We start from the raw sequence: 27,042 nt of genomic DNA, 5'->3' as shown, positions 1-27,042 counted from the left end.
AGCAAAACTTAATTCATCAGAAGCAATAGATCAGAGGTGAACAGAAAGCTAATTCTAATTGCAGTTTGTAGATACTAGATATACTTTAGCATCAATAGTTCTGGGGACTCAAAGCCTTTCTAAAAAATTTCCTCCAAGGTACTGGTGCTATCATAAATACAGATTTGTCAGCATTTCACATGTTGACTACTGCTTCACATCTTCTGACAAACAGATTTAATTGGAGTCAGAATCACAGAGTGAACCATATAATCATGCAACTGCCACAAATGAGACCAAATGATGAATAGGTAACCCAGATAGCTCACATTTCTGAAAGACAGTGTGGTTTTATCTGAAATAAGTATCCAACATAACACCTGAGAAGCTTTTTCAAGTATCTCCATATAATTCACTAGTATTTCAGTCCAGCTAGTTAAACACAATACATACATTACAGGTTACAGTGAATAAATCTGGAAATGCATTTAATATAATTAGTCTGGTACATCATTCTTGTACTCCGATAGCAACATGTTGCTAATGTGAAAAAGGAGTTCACAAACATTGATGTCAATGTCTATTAAAGCCCTGTTCTAGTTTTCAATATTATATCTTACAAAAGCAATTCACATTTGTTTTGAGTACTAAAATAACACTTCACTTAGGTCTGAAATTGAGCAAAAAATTAAAATGGTGAGATGTTGTACATTAGATCCACTGTCCATATCACTCACATGTGTTTGGTGAGCAGAGTAGCTCTTTTTTAACAACCGAGTTCATAGTTTTCCTAGTGGATATGTCAAAACAAGGTAGATAGATTCAGATTCAATCAAGAATTTAATTTCCTAAATTCAGCTGACTTCAATCTGATTTTGCAGTTTGCCATGGTTTTCTTCAGAGCAATCAGAGAAATTAGTCTTACCTTGATGGCTAAATGTGGATTGAGCTGCCTCATTTTTATGCTTTCCTAGGCACCTTGGCGAAGCCATAATGTGCATCTTCAAGTGGGAAGTAAGTACGGACAGACACTAGTGCTGATTCACTTGGCCCTTGCAATTTGTCCAGTATATGGGTCCTAATTTTTTAGAAATGCTGCCTGTGCCTCAGTGCAGAAGGAAGCCTTACTGGTGAGGTGTTGGTATGGTATTCCTTTAGAACGTGCCTTGTCAATTCAAAGACAAGCTAGAATTGTTAACTCATTTGAGGGCCTGGCATATAAAATAGCTGGATCCTCTCTCACTTTGTCCTTACACAGAAGAGGAGTTCCCTAAACACATGTAATACTGTTAAATCACTCAGTGGTGGAACCAGTGGCTGCAAAGGGGGATCGCAAAGCTACGTGCCTGCCGTTGCAACCATGTTTTGTTCCAGGTGGTGCTAAGAAGGATATGAGAGATGCAATCCCCTTAATCATTTTATTGTATTTGCACTTAGCCTAGCCTTCCTTTAGGTACCTTCTTGGGCCCCCTCCTGCTATGACGTCTGACTTATAAACAGCTTTGAGTGGAGGGAGTCAACAAGATCTGTCAGTAATTTAATCTAAAATCATCAAGACATACCATAACTAGTTTGCTGTTTAACCATACTCCTCCACACTCATCCTTTGAGTGTCACTTTTTTCCCCTTTATTTAGAAGATCTTTAAAGCACATATCCTATCTTCCTGTGTTTTAAATTACACATCACAAGTGCACTCTTAATTCTTACTAGAGCAGTCAGTTGCTCCCCCAGTGTTAATAAGCAAAGATACTGCCACCAGAGTATGTTTGTTGAGCAGTGATATGTACATGACTGAGGAATTTGGTCTAATACAAGCCATGGCATCATCTAAAAGTGAAGGCTTACATGGTGTATGTATTGAGAGCATGCAGACACTGAGGGTGGAGGACCTGCCATCTCTGCGGTTTCTAACAGGCATTCATCTCCTGCAATGAATTTTAATAGGCTTAAATGGCCTTCAGTCATGCAAATCTGTGAGCTGTTCTCTGTGGTAATTCATGATCGGTATGTTGAGAGACTAACATTGTACTGGAGAATTACACAGCTGTGTAGTACTAGGGAGGAAAGCGGGTTTTTTTTCTTGCTGAAAAGCAGATTACACATGTTAGATTTTTTGTAGTAGCTTTACTACCTCTCACTATGGTTCTATCTCCTCCTCCCACTGCTAGCCCAACAGGACATTGATTCAGAGCCATCTAGACGAATTATAAGAGAAATAGGGACATCAGGGCACATTTCTCCCCATTCAAGGCAATGAAATGGCCAACATGATATGAGCATGGTCTTTTTATTTGGAGACTAGTGGGGGAGACAAACAGAAGAAAGAGCTTAAAAGCGCAATGTAGCATCCACGTAACTTTGATATTCAGGAAGTATATCCAGGCCATAACCTTCAGTGACAGCAAGGACTTTTTGTATCTGCCCCCCGCTGCCAATCTGACACAAAAGTCTCTCTCCCTCTGGAAGTGGCAAAAGGGTAATCTCTCTGGCCGTTTTCCCTTTAGTCACTAAGCAGCAGGAAAGAAATTGTTTCTCCTTCCTCTAATGCAGCTCAGGTCATTATTTTTGCCTCCGCATTCTGTGCTGGGACCAGAAATAAAGCTAGTCTCAGGTGTGTCAGAAAGGCTCTTGGTGAATGGGGCAATGGCAAAGGGCTGCATGGAGGGATGCTAATTTGTGCTGCACGTGCTATGGCACACAGTGGTTCTGTAGCACAGCATGTTTCATTGCAGAGGGTGCACAAGGACATATGTGTGCAAAAGAATCAGAGCCTAATTGCTGCTGATTTTTTTCTTGTTTTATAACCTGCATGTAGTCTCCAGATCCCTTTTAACAGGCAATTTGGCAGAAATTTGAGGCACGTGATTTAAGGCAGTTTTAGAAAATATGGCTACTGCCTATCTAGAAGAATCAGAAGAATGAGGAAAGCAAGTAAAAGGGAGGAGGAAGCACCTAGACGTGAATCTAATGGATGACAAAAATAATGTGATATTCACTGGAGTGGGAAAGTAAAACATGGCCTGGAAATTAAAGTTCATGTAAACGTACTCAGAATGAATGACTGCTGGAGCTGTTTATTCTGACACACGAGAATATACACTTTGTGATGCTCATTAATGGCCTTGTAAGATGAGGCCCTGTTGCTAAATATGAAGGTCGTTGCACCACCAGCAGCACCCTAGAGGTAGGGAATAAAATGAAAGCTTTTATTTACTGTGACACAGTAAATTGCCTGCCCTGCCACAGTCATCTGCAGTGCCTTATTCCTGGGGATCCCTGCACTCCACCCTGCCACATGTATAGGTAAGACTGTGATGTCTGATCAGATACAAACTATGTTTCAAATATCAGAGGAAAAACAAAATACAAGCTGCTCTGGTTATAACTGGAAGGGACAAAGGGAATTCCCTTCATGTCATAGCAATGTCGTATTTTGATGCCATGGATGTGTTGCTAAAGGAAATGTATGGCCAAGTGGGAAAGATCCGAGCTGATTCTGACTGAGTTGATACAGAGAACGGCCCACGCAGGGACACTAATTGGCACCCCAAAGGCAGGAAATTGATGATACTGTGGTGCTGCCACCAGACTCATTTGCTAGTGCCAGTGCAGTAGTTGAGGACTAATTTGTTCAGTGTTCAGGGATTTCTACACTACACAGTACTCACATGGGAAACATGCTCAGTGTTGTTCATTTCAAAATGTCTGATTGACAGGCTGAACTAGATAATTATGTCTGGGTGCAACCACTTAAACAAGCATGAACAGTAAATAAAGATGACAGAAACCTTTTCAAGAACATCCATTTTCTATCAGAAAATGCTAATTTGGCAAAAATGATGCAATTTGAAGACAAGTAATTTTCATTAAGAAGTTCAAAAGAGAAGCTCCAAAACACTCATTAGTAATATTTTATAATAGCAAAACATGAAGTGCAAGGGTTCCATTTCCAGATTTTCCCCACCTTTCTGTTTAATAGTGAATATGTGCATAGAATAGAAAATAAACTTCAACTATCAGGACTCTCCAGAGAGGCTGGTTACTCCTCTGGTCTAATAATAAAGCTGATGACAATGACTTTACTAACTGTTTGCAGTTAGTAAACTGCTGCTGCAGAACCTTTTGGCATGGCCATTGTTTTTCAGAGCAGGTATCAAAAGTACTGGCTAAGGTTTGGCATTAAGTGATGGATGAGTCTTTTTTGAATCCCCTGTAAAAATGCAAGTGATATGGTTTAACACCATTTGTAACTTGAGGCCTTTCCTTGCTTCCATTTTTGCAGCTTCTGTAGCTGTTCATTAAATCATTGGTGCATAGAGGAAAAGTTCAGGTGTTTCTTGAGCTGAAAATGATGGAAAAATATTAGAGAATGCAGGAGCCTTTATACCTAGATTAGTCTAATAGATGGATTTTTCCTGTCAGAAGTTTACAGAAGATTACAGTAGCTGATGTACTGAAGGTAAAATAAGATCAGAATCAAAAGAGGGGATACCAGATTTTCATACATAAAGAGGGTGTTAGAGAAGTTGGCAGGTATCGTACCTGAAACAATATTTTGAGAAAAATCAGCTGAGAAAAACTTTACATACCACCAGACTTATGGGTATTCATCTAAATCACAGGTGTTGTGGTTTAATCCGTCAGGCAGCTAAACACCACACAGCCGTTAGCTCACTCTGGCCCCCCCCCCCCCCCCCCCCAGTGGGATGGGGAAGAGAATCAGAAAAAAGGTAAAACTCATGGGCTGAGATAAAGACAATTTAATAGGACAGAAAAGGAAGGGAAAATAATAATAATAATAAAACAATATACAAAACAAGTACAATTGCTTACCACCTACTGCCCAGCCAGTTCCTGAGCAGCGGCTGCGACCCCCCCAGCCAACTGCCCCCACTTTTTTTGTTCAGCATGATGCCATTCGGTATGGAATATCCCTTTGGTCAGTTGGGGTCAGCTGTCCCAGCCGTGTCCCCTCCCAGCTTCTTGTGCACCTTCTTGTGCAGCCTCCTCGCTGGCAGGGCAGTATGAGAAACTGAAAAGTCCTTGGCCTAGTGTAAGCACTGCTCAGCAACAACTAACACATCAGTGTGTTATCAACATTAGTCTCATCCTAAATCCAAAACACAGCACTATACCAGCTACTAGGAAGAAAACTAACTCTATCCCAGCTGAAATCAGGACAATATCCACCCCTTATTCTATACCCTCTAAGTCATGCCCAGGTCCCACAATTTCCAATACATCCCAATTAATCACCACCATCTTTCCTGTCTTTTGATATATACACACAGATATCATTCCCTTGGTCTATGGGCCATCCCTCTAAAATGTCCACTGAGTTCATTTAGTCCATGACTTTGGGCTCCATCTGTCATAACAGTCCTTCAGGGCAGGAGAGATGGTGTGTGGTGTTGGATTGTTGCATGCTGAAACCAGTTCTGGTTCCATCACCGCTGCGCTTGTCTGGTTCTATCATAGCTGCACTTTGTTCCGTTTCATCAGAATTCATTCTTCATTAATCTGGGTGATTCTTACTGTAATGCAATTGATATGGCATATAGCAATCATAGAAGTGATGACATACAGTGTTATATAGCAATTAACATCATACCATTCAAATCATTGGCTATTCTCACCCAAAATCAAATCCCCTTGAGACACACATCGGACTTCCCCATCCTTCTGGGTTATCCACCAAGTGCACCCAGGTCTTTGAGTAAAAGCAGTCCCACGAATGGGTTTGCCTTTGCCCGAGGCAGGAGTAACCCAGACTGTCTTCCCCAGCATATTTTTTATGTGCAGTACAGGGACTTTATCCCCTCCTACAGTACATAAAAGTTTTGATTGGGCAGGGCCAGCTCGATCAGCAGATCCCCTAGTGCTGACTAACCAGGTGGCCTTTGCTAAATGTGTATCCCAATGCTGGAATGTCCCAGCACCCGTTGCTCTCAGCGTAGCCTTTAACAGTCCATTGTATCGTTCCATTTTCCCGGAGGCTGGTGCATGATAGGGGTTGTGATGTACCCACCCACCTGGGCCGTGCTCTTTGGCCCGGGTGTCTGTGAGGTTGTTTTGGAAATGAGTCCCATTGTCTGACTCAATTCTTTCTGGGGTGCCATGTTGCCACAGGACTTGCTTTTCAAGGCCCAGGATAGTGTTCCGGGCGGTGGCATGGGGCACGGGATATGATTCCAGCCATCCAGTGGTTGCTTCCACCATTGTAAGGACACGGCACTTGGCTCAGTGGGTTTATGGGAGTGTGATAGAATCAATCTGCCAGGCCTCCCCATATTTATATTTCAGCCATCGTTCTCCATACCACACAGCCTTCAACTGCTTGACTTGCTTGATTGCAGCGCATGTTTCACATTCATGGATAACCTCTGCAATGGTGTCCATGGTCAAGTCCACCCATCAGTCACGAGCCCATCTGTATGTTGCATCTCTTCCTTGATGGCCTGAGGTGTCATGGGCCCATCGAGCTATTAATAATTCACCCTTATGTTGCCAGTCCAGATCCATCCGAGCCACTTCAATCTTAGCAGCCTGGTCCACCTGCTGGTTGTTTTGATGTTCTTCAGTGGCCCGACTCTTGGGTACGTGAGCATCTATGTGACGTACTTTTACAACCAGGTCCTCTACCCGGGCAGTGATATTTTGCCACAATGCTGCAGCCCAGATGGGTTTGCCTCTGCGCTGCCAGTTGCTCTGCTTCCTTTGCTGCAACCACCCCCACAGGGCATTGCCACCATCCATGAGTCAGTATAGAGGTGGAGCACTGGCCACTTTTCTCCATCAGCAATATCTAAAGCCAGCTCAATGGACTTCACCTCTGCAAACTGACTCAATTCACCTTCTCCTTCAACAGTTTCTGCGACTTGTCATATAGGACTCCATACAGCAGCCTTCCACCTCTGATGCTTTCCCACAAGACAACAGGACCCATCAGTGAACAGGGCATATTGCTTCTCATTTTCTGGCAGGTTATTATACGCTGGGGCCTCTTCAGCACGCGTCACCTCCTCCTCCGGTGATATTCCAAAATCCTTGCCTTCTGGCCAGTCCATGATCAGTTCCAAGATTCCTGGGCGACTGGGCTTTCCTGTTCGAGGCTGTTGTGTGATCAGTGCGACCCACTTACTCCACATAGCATCAGCTGCATGATGTGTAGAGGGGATCCTCCTTTTGAACATCCAGCCCAGCACCGGCAGCCAGGATGCCAGCAGGAGCTGTGCTTCAGTACCAACCACTTCCAAAGCAGCTCGGGCCCTTTCATATGCTGCCGTATTTCTTTTTCACTTGGGGTATAGCGGGCCTCGGATCCTCTGTATCCCTGACTCCAAAACCCTAAGGGTCGACCTCGAGTCTCCCCTGGTGCTTTCTGCCAGAGGCTCCAGGTAGGGCCATTCTCCCTGCCTGCAGTGTAGAGCACATTCTTTGCATCTTGTCCTGCCCAGACTGGCCCAAGGGCTACTGCATGAACTATCTCCCGTTTAATTTGTTCAAAGGCTTGTCGTTGCTCAGGGCCCCATTTGAAATCGTTCTTCTTCTGGGTCACTTGATAGAGAGGGGTTATGATCAGACTAATTTGGAATATGCATTCTCCAAAAACCCGCAACGCCTAAGAAAGCTTGTGTTTCCTTTTTGCTAGTTGGTGGAGACATGGCTGTTATTTTGTTGATCACATCCATTGGGATCTGATGACTTTCCATCTTGCCATTTTATTCCTAAAAACTGGATCTCCTGTGCAGGTCCCTTGACCTTACTTTGTTTTATGGCAAAACCAGTTTTCAGGAGGATTTGGACTATTTTCTTCCCTTTCTCAAAAACCTCTTCTGCTGTGTTGCCCCGCATGATGATGTCATCAACGTATTGCAGGTGTTCAGAGCCTCACCCTGTTCCAGTGCCGTCTGGATCAGTCCATGGCAAATGGTAGGGCTGTGTTTCCACCCCTGGGGCAGTCGATTCCAGGTGTACTGGACACCCCTCCAAGTGAAAGCAAACTGTGGCCTCCACTCCGCTGCCAAAGGGATGAGAAAAACGCATTAGCGATACCAATCGTGGCACACCGCTTGGCTGCCTTTGCCTCCAGGTCGTATTGCAGTTCCAGCATGTCCAGCACGGCAGCACTCAGTGGCAGCGTGACTTCGTTCAGGCCACTGAATGTCTACTGTTAGTCTCCACTCTCCATTAGATTTTTGCACTGGCCATATGGGACTGTTAAAGGGTGAGCGAGTCTTGCTGATCAGTCCTCGGCTCTCCAGTCGACAAACCAGCTTATGGATGGGAATCAGCGAGTCTCAGTTGGTGCAATATCGCCATCGGTGTGCTGTTGTGGTGGCGATCAGCACCTGTTGTTCTTCAACCCTCAGCAACCCCACAACATGGCCTCAAGTTGCGCCAGGGGAGGTTTAGACTGGATATTAGGAAATTTTTCTTCACTGAAAGGGTTGTCAAGCATTGGAACAGGCTGCCCAGGGAAGTGGTTGAGTCGCCATCCCTGGAGGTATTTAAAGGACGTTTGGATGAGGTGCTTAGAGACATGGTGTAGTGGTGGTCTTGGCAGTGTTAGGTTTATGGTTGGACTCGATGATCTTAAAGGTCTTTTCCAACTTATACGATTCTGTGATTCTGTGATTCTGTGAACAGAAGGGTCCTCTGAGGGACCAGGCAAGGTGGACAGCTGTTTAATTTCCTCCATCTCCAAGGCAGCTATACCAAAAGCCCACCGGTACCCTTTTGGGTCCTTGAAATACCCTCTCCTGAGGTCGTCTATGCCCAGGATGCACGGAGCCTCTGGGCCCATCACAATGGGGTGCTTTTGCCACTCATTCCCAGTTAAGCTCACTTCAGCCTCCAATGCAGTTAGCTGTTGGGATCCCCCGTCACTCCAGAAATACAGATGGGTTCTGCCCCTATATAGCTTGATGGCATCAGGGTACACTGTGCACCGGGGTCCACTAGAGCCTTATACTCCTGTGGGTCTGATGTGCCAGGCCATCGAATCCACACAGTCCAGCAAACCTGCTGTCCCTTTCCTCCACCTGGCTGGAGGCAGGGCCCCTCTAGTCCTGGTCATGGTATTCGTTACTCACTTCTTGTAGATATGAGTCAGGAGTCCCTTCATTAAAATCAGAAGATCAGCCCTTCTACTCTGTCTGGGGAACTGCCCACTGGGAACTGGAGCTGCAATTTTCCTGGAAGAACCCCCTTGTGTGATTATTTTTCCTTGCCACTCATGTACCTGTGCCTCTAGGGTCGAGGTAGGTTTTCCAGCTGAAACCAGGACAACAGGCCTCAAGATATCTTAGATACTATTAACAACCATTAAGTATTGGACATTAGGGTGTGTTCTGCAACCTTGCTTTTAAAGAGAGACAAAAACTACCCCAAAAGCAAATGAAGATTTTGTTGAAGTTTAAAGGTATTAGTGCACAGAATTTCTGGTTTGGGCAAGGAAGGTTTGTCCTGACTCAGTATGAATAAATTTTTCTCTCGTTTTCTCCGTGTAGCAAGCATAAACTGGAAAATTAGTCTTTACCAGAACTTTATCTTGACCCATTCCCCCATGCTGGCAAGCTGGAGAAGCAGCTGTCACACGTATAAAACTTCATGCCTGCTGAAGAGTTTCTCTTTGTCAAATGACTGCAGTAGAGGTTGTGCACTGTCTGATGGCCATAAAAAGCTGACACAGAGATTACAGTTATGTTACTGCGTTGTATTCCTGGGAGTCCATGGATGCTTCTACAACATAAGAAAACAGACACAAATCCTAGATGTATTGGCCAATCCTAGATGTTGAGGCCATTTGAGTGGCATGTTTCCATCTCAAGTAACTGGTCACTACTGTATGTTTCATGACATGGTGGTGGGTTTTGCTTGTTTTTTTGTTTTCACCTTCATATAATAAACATGAATTTGACCTAGATATAACAATCTCTACTATTACTTTGTTTATATAAGATATATACTCTTGTACAAAAGTGATTCTCCCTCTTCTAAGAGCAGAGTACACTGAAGGCAGCAATACATGAGCCTTGAGTATTTCATTGTGGAGGCCACATTTATTCTGAAACTGTTTTTCCTTCTAGGCTGTTGGCTGTGATTATGAGATAAATTCCAACGCAACTGAAGACCAGTGTGGAGTTTGCCTGGGAGACGGCTCTGCTTGTCGTACAGTGCAGATGATGTTTAATCAAAGTGAAGGATTTGGTAAAATGGGTTCTTTTTTTAAACTCTTCAGTTGGTGAAGTCATTTCTCTACATAAAAAGGATTAAGCGCTTCTCATTGCAAACTGAGTGATCGATCTGCGTAGGAAATTATAAATGGATGTTTCACAGTGAACCATGCTTCTGCCAGAAAAGATCTGTGGTCTGTGCTTTTTAAGTTCACCTTGTCTAATAAAAATCTTGTAAGACACCAACCTGCCCTATGGAAGTTACACAGATAATAATAAAACCCAAAATAGCAACTGCATTTACAAAATGAATGTAATTTACCACCTTGGAAAATCTGGACCAAATGTCTGGACAGTGCAAAGCACCAAAAAATGCTGGAGTGGTTTGGGGATTCATTTCTATGTGTCATAAATCTGATACCACTGGCTCTGGTGGCCATGTGCCACCTTTTCCCCATGCAGAATTTGCACTTCTGGTTGCTCTAAAATTTTCTGTGGGATGCGTCTGGCTTGAAAGGGGAGAAAAGTAACTCCCGGCAGGGTTAAGGTGGTCTGAATCAGCACTCAGAGGACTGAGCCTTTCTTCACTGATAGCAGTGAGACATTCAGGCTTTAAGTTGGCTTGTGCGGGATGAATGGGAGCCAGAGAGTCGAGAAGAGGGAGTGGGACACTAAAACTGAGTAAGAACCATGGTGGTGAGCTGCATGGAAAGACAGCCGGGATGAACAGCTTTGAATGGGAAACCAGGACAGGAGGGGGAGAGGTGAGAGTGTGAGAGGGGTACTGGAGAGTGTGCCTAGAGCAAGGTCTGTGGCTGAAGAAAGAGGCTGATGCACGGACGAGAAGTATCAAGAGCAATAATTAGTACCGTGCTAGTGAGGAGGGAGAAACTGCAGTGAGGGTGTGGCTTTGGCTGGCTTTTAGGTTTGTGGGTTTTTTTAATAAAATAATTCTGATTTGCACAAATATGATTTGTGCTAATAATTTAGAGCTGGTTTGATAAGATTTTCCAAGGTCTGGGGAAAATGCACTTTTAATATTTCAGGTTTTTTTCTGTACTGTGTAGTTGGATTTGCTTTCTTCTGCTCCGTATCCCACAGGTGAACTGTGAAGATGCCTGCAACCATGCAGCAGTGCAGGCTGTATATGTGCGTGAGAAAATCTAGAGCTCCCTCTCCTCCAATACTACAGTAATCCTTCAGCTTCTGGTCTTTTGCTTCTGCTACTCTAAAATTCACTCTGCCTTTGATTGTGTGGGGGTTTTCCAAGGCTGCAGATGATGTGAAGTTTATTTTCAAATAACAGTTTTACTGAAAAGGTCCAGTACTGTAACACATGGGAGGATAAGTGCATCTTATTTTATTTAAATTCATTTTGTGTTTTATATTCACTTAGTTTTTCTTTGCCCCAAGTTTCAATAAGCCTTGCTGACAGATAACTGCTGAGGGATGCTGAGTGTTAAGTAAAATTATTTCATCACTTTCTTTAGATTCAGTAAAAAAATGGATTGATTCTGCAGATTCTTTCCCCTCTACAGACGTTGACTCCATTCCAGACAAAATAAGGAAAAGTGTCAGGAAAGGCAGAGGTTGGTGGGCTCTTCAGCTTTTAAGACATGTGTGGATCTCGCTCATGTTCACAGGTGTTAAACTGAGAATAGGAAAATGGTTTTGTTCAGAATAGCTGGCTTCTTTTTGTCTTTGACAGGTACTGTGGTGGTCTGTCTTGCAGTACAGATTTATGGCAGAGTGGCTACTAAACAGTTTATGTAAACATAAAGACTTCAGGGTCATAAATTCAGTATAGGTAACAAAACTGGACCAAATCATGCTGCCAGTCACTGGCAAGGAAGATTTGAAGAGTTTTTTCTATGTTTGATGGCACAGAGAAATACAAAATCAAAGCTAATATATTTTGATTTAAAGCTTTATTCAGAATCTAAGTCCAGCAGGGCCTTTCTTGGGTCTGGTACTGCAGCAGTGTGTATTCTGTCTGCAAGTTGACTTAAGTTGCCAGGTCAGACTAATGAAATGCTAGGAAAGAGTTTTAATAATTCAGCCTTTCACTGCAGGGCAGCGTGATCAGTTTTACCCGAAGTCTTACCACCTCATGTTCAGAAAGAAAAGTTTTAAAATCTGTGTTATTACTTGGATTTTCTTTCAAATTCTTTGTCTTTCCTGCAGATTCAAAATGGGAATAGTGGTCTAGGGGCTCCCAACACAGCCGCAGGAATGGCAGCATCATCTGTGTAATGGGTTCCATTACGAGTTTCATGATGGAAAACAAATCAGAGGTCTGATGTGCACAGATGGTCTCAGCTGTTGACGCTAATACTAGCAAGTACCTGGTCTGCACCTCCTTTTCAGGAGGTTCGTTTGAAAATCATTTAAGTTGCTTCAGGCAACTTATGGCAGAAAGGTTGCAACGTGAGCAGGGCATTGAAAAGCAAGGTCTAGGCCTGGGCAAAGAAGTCACAAGCGCTCCTGTTGTTAAGGTTGAAGAAGTCTGCTTTTATTTTGAGCTGGAGTATTTAAAAGTGGAACTTACTGTTCTTATTCATGTTGTTGTGATGGCTGCAAAAGCATATTACTGTGTACAGCAGAACGTTTGCAAGGTGTGCAGCCTCTTTTGGAAGGAGTGTAAATTGTGCTGCTGGATGAGAAGTGCTGGGGTAGGAGAAAGACTGAGGCACAGGGGACAGGGGTTTAGGACTGTGGCAAGTCCAGGGAGTGTGGAGTAAATGGATAACAAAAAGGGAGAATGAGGTTGTGAGGATCAGACAAGGGATCTGCCTGGGAAGGAGGAGTGGCTAGGAAACAAGTGGTGGTCAGAAGGGTGGGTAATTGTCCTGTTTTCACCCTTCTGTGTGTGTAGGGGGAAATTAATTTTCCAACTTTCAGTAGGAAGGGGACAATGTGTTTAAATTTATGAAAATTAGGAAATGAGGGGTTGCACAATAGGGGGGAGACGTATTACTCTGCCAGTCAGAAGGCAAGATGAGGTGCATGTCAGTCCTGTGAAGGGCTGAACTCTAGCAAAGTGATGGGCAAACAAGTAAACTGTGGCTGTACTCACCCTAACCTGGAGGTTTATCCTGGTCCCATTATCTCCTGACCAACTTGTCTGGCACTGAATCGACATGTGCCATTGTCTCCCTGCTAACCCTGTTTCCTTTTCATGCAACCAAAGTGCGGACAGAGATCTGGTACGTGCCTGAACCTAGCTGCAAGATGGAGTCTGGACATAGCCATGATGCAAATATTGATCTGAGAGACTGGAAGGTCTCCTGTATCCTCACTTAGGAGACTGTCTCTGGACTATAATTTTTTTCCCATTACCATCACACACTGCAGCGCTCCCTCTGTTCCATGGGAAGGCTGTATGCAACCACACCCTGACTTGCAAACCCAGTACGCCACGGGGAGCCTGTGCTGTTTTCCATGTAATATTCTTGTGGTAGTGCCTAGAGGCTGGCTTAGAGGAAAATCATGTCTCAGGAACGTGTATTTTTAAGAGAGAGAAGGTTGCAGGTACAACAAACTGGAGAGCAGGATGGGAGCTGTTGTGATAAGGAGAAATAGCCAGGTCTGATTATCATCTGATCTGCAGTACTGTGCTAACCACCTGAGTGAAATTACTCCTCTCTCACAGCAATGGGAAAACAGAAACAAGCTCTTCAGTCCTGTGCCTACAACAAGGGTTGCGTGATTTTATTCATGTTGTACTCTTGTCCGTGTTAGGAGCATATAGATTTAATTTTAATTAAAAAGGGAAAGATTAATAGCCTCTGACAGTTGCCATTTTGTGGGTGTGTGGTAGCACCCACAATATGGATACTCCAGGATTTAATGAGCACAGCATGTAGGTTAGCTGACATTGTGACTGTTACTGAATCTCAGATCTCTAGATCCTTATCAGATGAAACCATATAACCGGGAACAATTATATGAACACCATTCACATAATTTTTAAACAAAAATTTATTATGTTGAGTGACAAACTCAAAAGCTTGTTGCTGATTAGCTTTGCTTTCAAAAGCAGATAACACTCATTGGGAATTAGTGTGAGGTTCTGGGAAATCAGGAGGTAATTTAGCTAGTCAAAAAAGGGAGGGCTGGGGAGAAGGGAGTGTGATACACTGACCAAATGGTAACATCTATCACCAGGCAGTTGCAATAAATTTAAAATCAGGTTTATGGGCAACAGCAGGTGATTCAGACAAAAATAATTATGCAAAAACTTGAGAGGGTACAGATTTTTATGTTACAACAGAAAGAAAATTATGTTTTATTGTTTCTATATTTTGTGTTTTGAACAAATGTTATTCTAATTACATCTGAAAAAAACCTATTGGAAAACGACACCAGCGTTGCAAAGCCAAGCTGTCAGGACGTGACACAATTAAGCTTTCCCATGCTGTGTTAATTCGGCCCACTTCTGAGTATGCCTTCTAATCAAGTCTTTAGTTACACGATCACACACGGTGTTCATAACACGTCTCCTCTGCACTGAACGAATAAAACATTTGGGAGAATCGTTAGACCTTGGTTACTTATAATAGACCTAGACCACTGGTTTCCTATAATAGAAGTTATTCAGTAATCCTCCAAATTTTATTCCTCCCTTCCCTTATGAAAGACTGAAAAGTTTGGATTTCCACAGTCAGCCTAGGAAACTTGCAAAAGGTGACATCCAGAAAACTCTCCCTCTTGAACATTAATCACTGGAAAAAAATATATGTAATTGTATACTATTAATGTAATCAGGAAGGGCCTGAAGTAGACAGATCCCTTTTTGTACCATAAGCAACATATGACATCAGAACCAATACTTATCACCCCACAAAAGAGCTGCAGAGAAAATTCAGATGTTAAAGACTTGGGGGCTCTTATTTACGACAGCAGGTTGTTGTACAGCATGTAAGTACTTCTGGTAGGTGGAGAGCGTTGATACTGAAGATCGCTTAGTATGCCCAGTGTGGTTTATCTCACTCACGTGAGTGAGTAATCAAAGGTGATAAGCTTATTTCACAAGAAAGGTGAATGGGTTGTGAGTCTCAGAATTTAATTCATGACCTCAGCAGTCTGTGGTGAGAACTGGGGAACCACATATGTTCTAATGGTGAAGTAAACCAGCACAAACTGCAGCTCACGCTCCCAGGACATTTGCTTGTAGAGCTGTCATCCATCCAATTTCTAAAGCCCAGCCAGCAGCAATAGCAAGAAAGCTATCTGAGTTTGTGTTCACATTTCTATGTGAACTTCCTATTTTTACAGTTCAGTAGCAATAGCAGTTCACTGTAGAACTGTAGCAGAAGCACAGAGCCTGAGGTCATACATCGCCTGTGGTGCAAACAAAATTCTGTAATAGCTGCTCTGGGTTCATTCTTAACACACATTCCAAAAATGTCTTTTTACAGATAACTTTATACATGGAGAGCTGTTGAACTTCTTTATGAAAATCAGTAGTTTATAAAAATGTGTTCAACTGATCATGGTAATTTGAGACATTTGACTAACGTTCAGTTTTTTGTAGCAAGGCTATCTATGGGAAACAGTCATGGAGAAGTTAAATGACTTAAGAGAAGGTACATGGAATTATGTACATACCTGCACGTTGGTGATAGATGAAAACGTTCCTTGCAAATTGAAAAGACCTTTCCCACAACAGATTCTTAACTCGCTGGGACTCCCTGGCATTTCTCCAGATTACTTACATTGCAGTATGCCAGAGCTCTTGGGTATGGCTATGGAGATATTGATGCTCATCTGTGGAGTAGATTCCCCCTGGTGCAGCTCAGAAAATCATTCACCTCCATATCCCTTCTAAATGCCATTGCCTAAATACAATGCGTATTCGTATTCCCCAACTGATACTGGAAAAGCTGGCTTGGAAAGTCACACTATTAACTAACTGAAATACAAGCTCTGTGACAGCACATTTGTATATATTTTCAAGCAAACCTGGTATTTTAATAATCTTATACAGAAGTAAAATGCAATGCCATTTTTGTTGTTTACCTCCATGAACCTTTCTTGTCTCTTAGGATACGTTGATATTGGGCTAATTCCGAAAGGTGCAAGGGGAATCAAAGTCATGGAAGTTGCAGAAGCAGGAAATTTCCTTGCTGTGCGAAGCAAAGACCCAGAAAAATATTACCTGAATGGAGGCTTTATCATCCAGTGGAATGGTGAATACAAAGTGGCAGGCACGATATTTCAGTATGACAGAACAGGGGATCTAGAAAATCTGACTGCTCCAGGACCCACCAATGAATCAATATGGATTCAGGTAAATAGGAGATCACTGGCTGAATGTGCTGGGGCTCTGAAACCAAGGCTGGAAAAATAACTGTATTTGTATATAAGCCACTCTATTAGCATGTTGTCTTGCAAAAATCAGTTGAGCTGTTTTGGAGAGAAATAAACACCTTGCTTGAGAGGGTTGTTCATCCTGCCTGAACACAGATGTCCAGTATTGTAGTCTGATGATTATTAAAGGCTGGTATAATCCAGTGCTGCCACGAGGATAGGGATCCTGCCACCTGTAGTTGGTCAGTCGTTCGCCTGACCTTCCTTGTCTCTTGTGCCAGCTTAGACCAACACATGGCTGTGATGTGAACCAGACCCAGATGAAAAATAACTATTTATCACAAAAAGTGAGCTCATGTCAGGCTGTGAACAGTGAGAGCTAGTGAAGGCTGACAGCAGTGACAGCTTATGCTGAGCAAGAAAATACAGCATTAGATAGATGGGTTAATAGCTTATGGTAAGTGAAATGGACCCATTTAGCATCCACTGAGGTTGCTCCCTTTTGTTTCTTTTATGTTGCTTTATAGAGTCTAACTTAAACGTAATCAGTTTCTGTTAATTCTGCAAAAATAGTTTTAAATTGCCCCTTTGTTCTCTGAATGTATCTTTCCTGGCTTGTTTGCCTGTGTATCCACCATGCAATTAAAAGGAGTATTAGCGGTGTGAGGGGAGCCACTTTCACACCTCGAATGTCTGGTGAGAAGGCACATCTTCTCACCATATAGTGAGGTGCTCAATCTTCACTGTCAGTAACAAGGTCAAGGAAACAATTAGGAGGAAGAGTAGAAGTTCATTGCTGAAGTCTTTTATCCCTTGATAATGTTTTTCTTTTCTCCCTCTCATCAGCCAAATGGTAAATTTCTTGAGTGGCTCTTCTCAATTGGAATTTTCCTTCTTAATGCAGAAACACTGAAAAATAATATTAAAGCAGAGTCTGAATAAAGGCTGTAATTTTCTGACCTACTAGTTGTTTTGTAACAGTTCTTTCAGAAGCGTAGGGAAATTATAATTTATAATGGTGACGGGCAATAGCTCTTAATCAGCAGCACATTTGACAGTGCCTTGGATGGACTTTGCATTATCTTTTCTTACAGTCAGTAGGATACCAATTATGCTGACCCACTTATTCCCACCTGTGCTTGCAAAAGTGCATGGCAAACAACTGTGTCTTAGAAAGATACATGTAGGCCGCAGTTGGCACACAAATGGAAGTTTTGCCAGTCTGCTTTTCTGAACTGGTAGTAGGCTCCAAAATGGTCTGCTTTAAACCTTGCTGATTCTTCTGTTTTCATGCTTTGAAAGCTTTGGGCCAGTAGATTATTAAAATCATAAGTAATTAAATAAACCACACTCTTTTTCTAGCTACTTTTTCAAGAAACTAACCCTGGAATCAAGTATGAATATACTGTACGTAAAGAAGAAAGTCATGAGAATGAGATTGGAGAGCCAGAGTATTTTTGGCAGTATGGAGACTGGACAGACTGCAGTGTTACCTGTGGAAGAGGTAATTCCTCACTTCCTTTTTCTATTAGTATTTATCTTCATTACTGGCAAATCATCTTTACTTTAAGTTATCCAGACAGCATCCTCAAAGAGGTAAGGTTCTTTAATCTGCGTTTGGTGGGAAATCAGATCACATGGTTACAGTAATGTCTTTTGGCTTTAAAATAAAATGTTATTAAATCATTTAAGACAAATAGGTTTCTATAATACCTGCTCTGAAATTCTCAACCTCTGTGAACCAAAATGAAAAACTACAGTTTTCTTTTTCTCATAATTTGTTGTCAATATTGTTCACAATAACCTACTTCCCAGCAATACTGATTTATGACCTACTTGTGTTTTCCTGCTGAATCTTTCCAGTATGATAACTACAAAAAATATTCTTCATTTCTGTCCTGCCTTGATAAGCAACAATGCTTTTTGTGCATTTCTCAATAATTACTTTATTTAAATCAGTCTTGAGAACTTACATGTCTTTACGGTTTTCAGTAGAATGGCTTGGGAGCAGCTGCAGTTATATTGTAGTTCTGAACTTTGTGTGCAGCACATTAAACCAGACAAGCAGAACGACGACCATGAAGTAGGATCTAACGACAGGTCTAGAAGTTTGCCTTTGGTAACACACAGAAAATGCTAGCAGGAAGACTTTCTTTAAAGTAGTTAACAGATCAATGAGATGAAGTTAATGCTTGCAGTGAACCAACGATAATGATAAAAAGACTGAAGGTTTATTTACAAAAGTAAAGGTTTTTATCCATAATTTGTGGGAATAATTTTTAAAAGATGAGAAAGATGTTGTGTGTGCAAGGAAGTCTGCACTTGGGGGAAAGAGATTGCAGCCTTCCATCTGAATTAGTTCCTGAGTTTCACTGGACAGAAGAGTAGTCCTGGAGATGGGATGGGAACCTTCTTTGACCGTCTGTGTGAAAACTGTACAGAACAGTATAAGATCAATGTTACAGCCACTGGACAAACAACAAAATAAGCCTTTTCTCCTTCTAATGCTAGGATATTGCTGGTGTTTTTTGATAATTACTGCTTTCTTTAACTATTTTCCAGAAGGAAAGAAAAAGACAAACAAATGTTGTAACAAATCCAGTTGGGAGTTTAGAAGCAGTGCTGATTACAGGAGTAACAATTTTTTAGTCTTTGCCGTCAGGGAAGACACTAAAATAATGCATTTTCAGTGGTTTGAGCAAAGGACATTGTATGGCCTTAATTTTAGAAGATTAAAAGAAGAATTTTAGAGGAATAGCGTAAATTACCCCATCCCAATAACATTCCTATATTATAAAAAAAATATTTTAATATATATAATGGACATATAGAGATGTTTATACATCCATGTATATATGTTTGTGCAAATATTTGTTTGGTTTGTTTGGGGGTTTGGGGTTTTTTTTGAGAAGAATCTCTCAGCACGGAACACCATGTGCTTTCTGGTTAGCAGGGAAAAAAAAAAAGTCTTTAAATAGGTACCCAAAACAAGTGTTTTGCTTAATTGCATGCTGTATGTTTTAGTTCTGATACCTAGTTGTGAATAGTGTTTAATGTAACAATTGGCATGATAACAAAAAGGGGGGCTGGGTGGGGGAGTGTTATTAGACTGTTTGTTGTGTTGGTTTGGTTTTTTTTTACATCAGCTGCACTTTTCCCAGAACTGTTTCTCACTAAGTAAATTATAACCCTGTGTACTACCTTCTGGCTAAAGAACTGTGTGACTTGGCTTTGATTTCTACCTACCACATGGATTACTAAAATGCAGACTGCAGGATATAGGGGGTTTTTTTCAGTTTTGATTTAATAAGTGGCTTCCCTGTTTGCTGTCTTTGGACTCTTAAATATTTCTCAAGCTCATTGGCTTTTTCTTTGCATAAGTAGAAATTATGTGTTTCAGGCAAGATTGTGGACTTACTGACATGACTTTCCAGGGGAACCAAGAGGTGCATCACAGTTCAAAAAGGGCACAGAAACCTTCCCAGTTCTCTGCATTCCTTCATGGACAGGAGAAAAGAAATTAATAGACCCTTTGCTCTCGTCTTAGATACATACATTTATGAAAGTAACTGAACAGGTCTAAAGGAGGATGTAATCTGCTAATATATGATGCAGTCAGGGTATTGTCGCTTACTCCCTGCCCAGAAAAAAGGGAAACCCGGGCACAGAGCTTCAGTGCATCACTTGAAGCAGGGGAGCTCTGATATTACAGTCTGTCTGCAGTTTTCTGCGTGTACCCGATGCTTAATCTGGTTGTGCTCTGGGCTGTCTGAATGTGGACCAGCTGTGCTGTTGTCGTATTAGCTTGGCACTGAATCTGAACTAGCTGGCCCTCCTAAGCACCACGCTGGTGCAGTAATATAGCAGGTTTATGCCTGGATGATCAGAGCACAAACACATCAGCAAAAATACTTGGAGCTTTGCTGCATAAAAAAAAGGGCGTAGTATCAGGGAAGGTGTATTTGGAAAATGTTAGCTCTCCATCATTATGCAAATTTGGAAACTCTAAAGTCATGCTACATTTAGCAGGGAATATAGGCATGGTGGTGATTGTTGACCTAAAACCAGAAGGTCTCACACGGTTATGCATTATTGCGGTTTGATCCCCCTGAGTTCAGTTGAGGACCAAGAGGTAGAATAAAAGCAGAACTGAACGTTCCCAGTGTTGCTGGATTAAGCAACACCCTTCTCTGACTTCCACAGAACTTCCTTCTGGCTTTGAATGATGAGATTGATTTTAGCTGAACGTACACTATTTAGATTCAGAATGTGTTGCTGTTGGCAGTAACAGACCTGTTGTGCCAAATCTCAGGCATATGAAAAGTTTTGAAAGGTTTGTAAGATAAAGTGCATTGAAGTAGGCAAGATCATCTTCTGCTATTGGTGTGCTGCATGACAAGTCTTCCTAAAGACAAGCCTACAGCGGGGGTCAAGGAGCTAAGAGAAGTTGCATTTATTTAGACTAAAGGTAGTAGTAAAATAACTTTCAAAGAATTTTGCAGATATAATTTGGTAAATAATAAACCAATAGTTTTTCAGGATAAAAGGCAGTGCCAAAAAAGGTGAACTATTGAACTAACTTTGACGGTCACAGCCAGTGGGAGAAATTGATCCTTACCTATAATTTTGTTCTTTTGGCAAACCTGGACCTGCCTAAAGATTGGGCATAGGGCCTTTCATCATGACTGGTCAATATGGTAGCAGTAAATCCAAGGGCACTTTGGCCTTTTGTAGCCACAGAGATCAGGACCATGCAAACAAATGCTTTCTGGAGCCAAGAGAGTGAAGCTGAGTTAGGGAGTGATAAATGGGGCTACAGGCATGGGAATGGGCTGATGCAGGAAAGCCTCATCTATCCTAAGAGAAAAAATATGGTTTTAGCCTTATGACACAGCTCCTTATCCAGGGAAATGTACCTGGAAAAAGTCCCAATTATGAATAATGTCTTTGTAGACTGAAGCTGTCCCTTCTCAGAATTAACCCAGGGCAACTCCCTAAAGATATTTTCCAAAAGATTTGTGGCCTCGAGGTAGCACTACGCTGTGCCCTGACCCATATCCTTCCCCAACTCCGTTGCAACTGAGAAAGAGAAGATGCAAATGTGCTCATGTTTTCCTTCATTTCTTTCATGTGCCCCTGTCTTTTGTAGTCTCAAAGAGCGGGTCTGGCCAGTCTACAATAATGCCATTTAACAGGGAAAAAATATTTTCTGAAAAATCAATGTTTTCTGTAGCAAACATACCTAGTACGGCACGCAGGGAAAAGGAGAACACATTGCAATACCTGATATCAATTTGCAATGTAGAAAATAGTTCAGTAATTACATTACAATCCATTTCATGGCAAACTAATGCTGAAGGGGATAATTTATAGTAAAAATCATAAGCCCTGCTCTGTCCTCACTGCAGGGCAGTTTGACTCTCTGCCGGCTGTTTGCGTTATGCAGAAAGGAATTGCTTTGCAGTCAGAATGTGTGCACACTGGGCAGTGTCCTGCAGACTGCTGCACCCTCTGGCCAAGAGCCTGTCCCTCCAGAGCCTATTGTCAAGACAGCATGTAAAGCCCTTAAGCTTTTTCATAGGAAGATTAATTTAAATGCCTCACTGAGTATTTTCTAGACCAACTACCCATTTTTCTTTCTTTAAATAATGGTCAATTAGAAATTACCAGTATAAATCCTTCATCCTTATTGAAGGGCTTTAATCATGTTTCTTAGAACTAGCTTTGAGTGGCATTGAACATAACAAGAAGCAAAGCACGGCACAGCTGCAACTAAGGAAGAATATTAGGCAACCTCAACAATTTACTTCTCCATAGATAACATCAGTAAATGGCAAATTTTCAAAGCTTTGCAAAAGGACTTAACTGTTAGATTTCTTTGAGGGTTAATTGTTTATGTGCCCTCTAGATCCTTCACAACCATTATCAGGGCCACTTTGTAAAATTACCTCCAGGTATTCCTGACCTGAAATGTAGTACTAAACTTGCAGTGTTGATTTTAGTAAACAAAGGTCACTGTATTTTCCTTCACTATTATGTGTCTAAGTTTTATAACACCCAAGAATGTAAAGGTTGGCTCTCGTATTGTGTACGTAACTTGTGCATGCACTGAATATAATTTGTTCATTCAAATACCAAAGTAAACTTCTTGCAGAGTGTCTGATTTGATGCACAACTGTGACAATTACTTGTTCAAATTACTTTTACAATCAAATATGCTCTTTGGCATACACATTTTGTACGTTTGCTTCTGGTCCTTCATTTCTGTTGTTCTCAGCCTTAATTTTGCCCAAACTGAGGGCTACGTAGCCAACAGATTTCTAATCTCTGTTTCAAAAACCTTCCACACCCAAATGACTTTAAACTGGCACCTTTTTTTGCAAACTAAATCAGGAGCTGAGTGGGTCAGCCTCCCATCTAAAAAGTCCTGCATTAGGGATGAAGTGGCACAGAGAGGCGGAAGCAATCTCTGAGCAGATTTAGTGAGATCAAGACCATTCTTTGATCTCACTGTTGTCATTCTTGGTTTCTCTTTTTTTTCTAGAAATATTTGTAGGTTTTTTTTCACACAGCTGAGATGGTACACTTATGTGTAAAGAAACATGGGTGTGGGAGGGGCTGCAGTGCAATGAGTGCTGAGGTGAGCAGAAAGGAATGGGATGTTCCCTCTCCAGAGAAAAAAGCAAGATCTTTGCAGTGGGATTATGACCACAGAGACAATGTTCTGATGAATACAGCCAGCATCTTTGTGCATGCAAAACAGTTGTCAGCGTGGACTAGTTAGCACTGAGATCAGAGAGAAGTAAAAGAGGTGAAGGGAGGAAAACAGCGACCCTCTCAGAGCCCTATAGTGTTTAGGTTTCCGATTTTACTGAGTGTTTAAGTATATTTACAATTTTTAATCTGTGACTTAAATAGGATATTACACATTTAAGTTATGTAACTGGAAATGTTTGATAAGGCAGGGTCAGTGTGAGGTGACTAGTTTTCTACTTTTGCAGTGTTTTCTAGTTCAACTTGCTCAAGCTGAAAAAAAAATTGTATTTCCTTATGTCATTATATGTATACACACATATATATGTGTGTATCAATATATGCATATAGGATTCCTTCCAACTTTGGAACTGAACTGTACATGGTCAAGATGAAAAAAATGTGCATTTATGGCTTCTTTTAATATATACATCCATCCCAGAACTTTCCAGATTTTGAAACTACAGTGAGAGTTCACATAACTTCCGTAATAAAAATTGTTTGTGTGAATAAATTAGTTTGTTGATGCCAGTGATCAGCAAATGTTTTATGAGAATGTACAGCCTCAAAACAAAACTTTTGCACAGGTTTACAGTGGTTTTAAAGTGAATTACAGCAGCTGAAATGACCCTAAAATTTATCAAAGCAAAAGAGTTCTTCTCTTATTTGCATTTGTAACAGCAACATATCATGATTTTGAAAGGGACAGAAACATATTTCTGTGAACTGCTTTTACAACTGGCAGGAAGATTGCTAACTATTCCAGTTACATTTTTCATAGCATAAAACAGAGCACTGCTCATTGGGAGTCCTGCACTGAACCAAAAAGCTTTCTGCCGCTTGAAGTCCCCTAGGGACAGGAGAGAGCCACATCCAGCCACGCTGCAGTCACGCAGCTACTTCCACATCACGTACCTTGGAGCCTGAATGCCTCAGCGAATAGCATTAATGGGAGCACAGGGCTGCAGTCCCTTAATCCTCCCTTCTAGGTAAAAATAATCCTTTTTCTAGCAAATCAACCTTCATGTATGGCTGGAGGAGACTCAGTCATCAAATCCTGTGCTGTTGTCAGTAATTGTCTTATGGCTCAGTCGCAAGTCTGAAAGTACTCTAAAAGCTATAGCATTTCCTCACAGTGTCACAGACCTGATGTCTTAAGGTGCTATAACAACAAGATACAGGTTCCCATCTGCTTCTATGGAATGACCTAAGTATGCATAGAAAGTTTTTAATTTCCTTGTGTTGTGGAGGCCTTTTTTGGTAATATCTGACTACAATCTCCCCTTCACACATGCAGTCCTTGCTCAGTTCTCCCACCAAAAGTTACCTCTGTTGCTAGCTTTGGATTTCCTAGTATTGAAGTTGGTATTCTGTTTTTTCTGTATTTATTTTTAGAAGTAGATTGTTAAATTTTGGAGAGGAAAAAAAAATTTGAATGCTGTGGAATTCCTTAAAGCAAGATAACTATAACGCTAGCATGAAATTTTAGGAAATAAGTTTTAATTGCCATATATGCTGTATAGAGGAACATAAGTATATGTTGTATAGAGGAATACTTTCATATTTCCCAAGTATTATTATCGCTGGATTACTGTTCTTATCTTCCACATAGTTTCCCAGACTAGTTATGAGGAGGTGTGAGGCAAGGAAAAGCTTAATTCCTAAACATTCTGCAAAATAGCCTAACACTTATCCCTGACACCGTAGTAACAGTGCTATTAGGCCCTTTGCTTCCCAGGATAAGAATAAAAGTCACACAGATACAGTGATCTGCCGTCTGCATATTAATTGCTGTGAATTAATAGCATAGTTAATTTAACGGGAGTTTATAAACAAGGTTTCTTTGGTCTTTTTATTCCTCAGGATTTGTTTGGGCCTAATGCCACTATTTTAATGCCTCTATATCAGTCTAGGTACAACCTTTCAGACTGTAGTATTGCAATACTTTTTTTACACTGGGATTGCAGCACAGGACCTACCTCAAATTATTGCAAAACTTTGTGGAAGGCAGGCCCCTGGAAACTGGCTTTCTTTAGATTTGCACTAGGGTAATGCAGTATTTTGGTTCGTGTTTCTTTCTGTTAAATGTGTGAGAGTTTTTTAAGTGGAACTGTTAAGAAATAACCCAAATTGTATGTGTAGGATGTCTCCGTGTCTCTCATCATTAGTGCGCTTTGCCTCTTGTGGTGAGTGCCAAGTATTAGTTATTTAGAAAACAGAAGATTTTCCCCCTCGTAATACAGCATCATCATTTTCAGTCAAGATTTGTACCAAAACTTTTTAAAAGTGGAATTCAGCATTAAGAGTTGCAGGGTTATAGTTTTGCTGATACACTCCCGTTTGTATTCTGCTTAAACAGCCTTCCCAGAAGTACAAATAAAAGATCAGCAAAAATACCCTTGCTGTGAATAGCCTGATGCTGCTGAGTTGCCTCTTATCTGTGAGTAATCCAAGAACCATTCATAGCCCTTTAAATCTGCTTCAGGGCCTGCAGGAGTCCTTTCTGAGGCTGACAACTAAATTGAGATTAAGGAAAGTGCTTTCTAATGTGTTGTGTGAGCTGTCTGATCCAAAAGAGTCCTGCTTAACACCTTTTCAGCTTGATTAAAGGATGCCCATACCTGACTTAGCCCAGATACTCAGCAGAACTGAGTTTCACAGCTGTTACTGTATTCTGGGATGTGGAGTACGACCAGTGTGTACTCCCCATGCTAGAGGATTTCTACAGCTCATCCCCAGCCTACATGGATCAATACTGTTAATTTTTTTTGTGTCTTTCTCTCGCAGGGGTGCAGCGCCAGATTGCCCACTGCATGCGGAAGGGAAGCGGCGCGATCAAAAACTCCTTCTGCGACCCAGCAACACAGCCAAACGGGCGACAAAAGAAATGCTACGAAAAGGACTGTCCACCCAGGTAACGAATACTGGGGGGGCTCTGCTAATGCTAAATAGCAGCCTTATTCAAAGGAAAATGCTGGTTCTAATACCAGATTAGTGTGGCATCTACGGCCTGCCGTGGTGAGATCTCCTAAGCATTTCAGAGCAAGGTGGCAGAAACCCAGTAATGGACAGATTAGGAGTGAGCTGCCCGAAGAAGTTTCCAGTTCAAGTTACTGAGAAGTCTGTGCTGGGAATGGCAGAGATTGCTCTCTCATCTGTATAGGTACCCTTTTTGTTCAGTTTAGGTGCAGGTGTGCCTGAAAACGGTATAAATTCTTATTTATTTCAAAAATCCTATTCCTGTCTTAGCTCGAGTGATAATGTATTATTGTGTGTTCCAAAAACTAACTTGCAGAGAGGTTTTTTTAAGCCTTTTGATGCTGGTTTTCAGTATTTTTTGATACTCCTTTGTCCTTTTTATGAGGGAAGATGAGTGGAAATGCCCACTTCTATAACTCTAATCGTTACACCTTCTTTATAACACGTATTATTTGGCATCTTTTTATCATTGCCCTTCTTATTTTTTTGTTTCAGCAAAGTGCAACTTTCTTCATTCTGTGATCACATGAGAATAATTTTTTCCATTCCCATAACATTTGTAATTCATCTTCGTCTCTGTTTTTTCTGTTCTATTTTAGCGAGTAGGGTGAGGAAGACTAACCACAGCAAACATTCCAGGTGACAGCAGAACTTGTAAAATATAAGGCTTGTAAAATATGCGCACATTTGCTGGAAGGGATCAATATTGGTTTTAGTTTCATGCTTTAGGTACTGGAACATCTTGCTCTTGCCTTTCATTGTCTTCACAGATTGTTTATCATGCTGTTCACAATGGTATACCAGTCTTTCCCTAGTAATTCTAGTTAAATCAGAATCAA

General features: G+C 41.5%; 1 protein-coding gene across 5 annotated transcripts in view; it reads left to right on the top strand.

The window, feature by feature from the left end:
- ADAMTS12 (ADAM metallopeptidase with thrombospondin type 1 motif 12) overlaps positions 1-27,042 on the top strand; it is a 172,252-nt gene that overhangs the window by 116,598 nt on the left and 28,612 nt on the right. For all 5 annotated transcript variants that reach the window (XM_075527122.1, XM_075527121.1, XM_075527124.1 and 2 more), the window contains 4 exons: positions 10,073-10,193; positions 16,207-16,451; positions 17,834-17,975; positions 26,012-26,138. In XM_075527122.1, coding sequence (XP_075383237.1) covers positions 10,073-10,193; positions 16,207-16,451; positions 17,834-17,975; positions 26,012-26,138 — 635 coding nt within the window. The remainder of the gene's footprint in view (positions 1-10,072; positions 10,194-16,206; positions 16,452-17,833; positions 17,976-26,011; positions 26,139-27,042) is intronic.

Source organism: Mycteria americana, chromosome Z (assembly GCF_035582795.1).
Source record: "Mycteria americana isolate JAX WOST 10 ecotype Jacksonville Zoo and Gardens chromosome Z, USCA_MyAme_1.0, whole genome shotgun sequence".
Taxonomy (NCBI): Eukaryota; Metazoa; Chordata; class Aves; order Ciconiiformes; family Ciconiidae; genus Mycteria; species Mycteria americana.
This window is presented reverse-complemented; position numbering and strand designations above follow the sequence as displayed.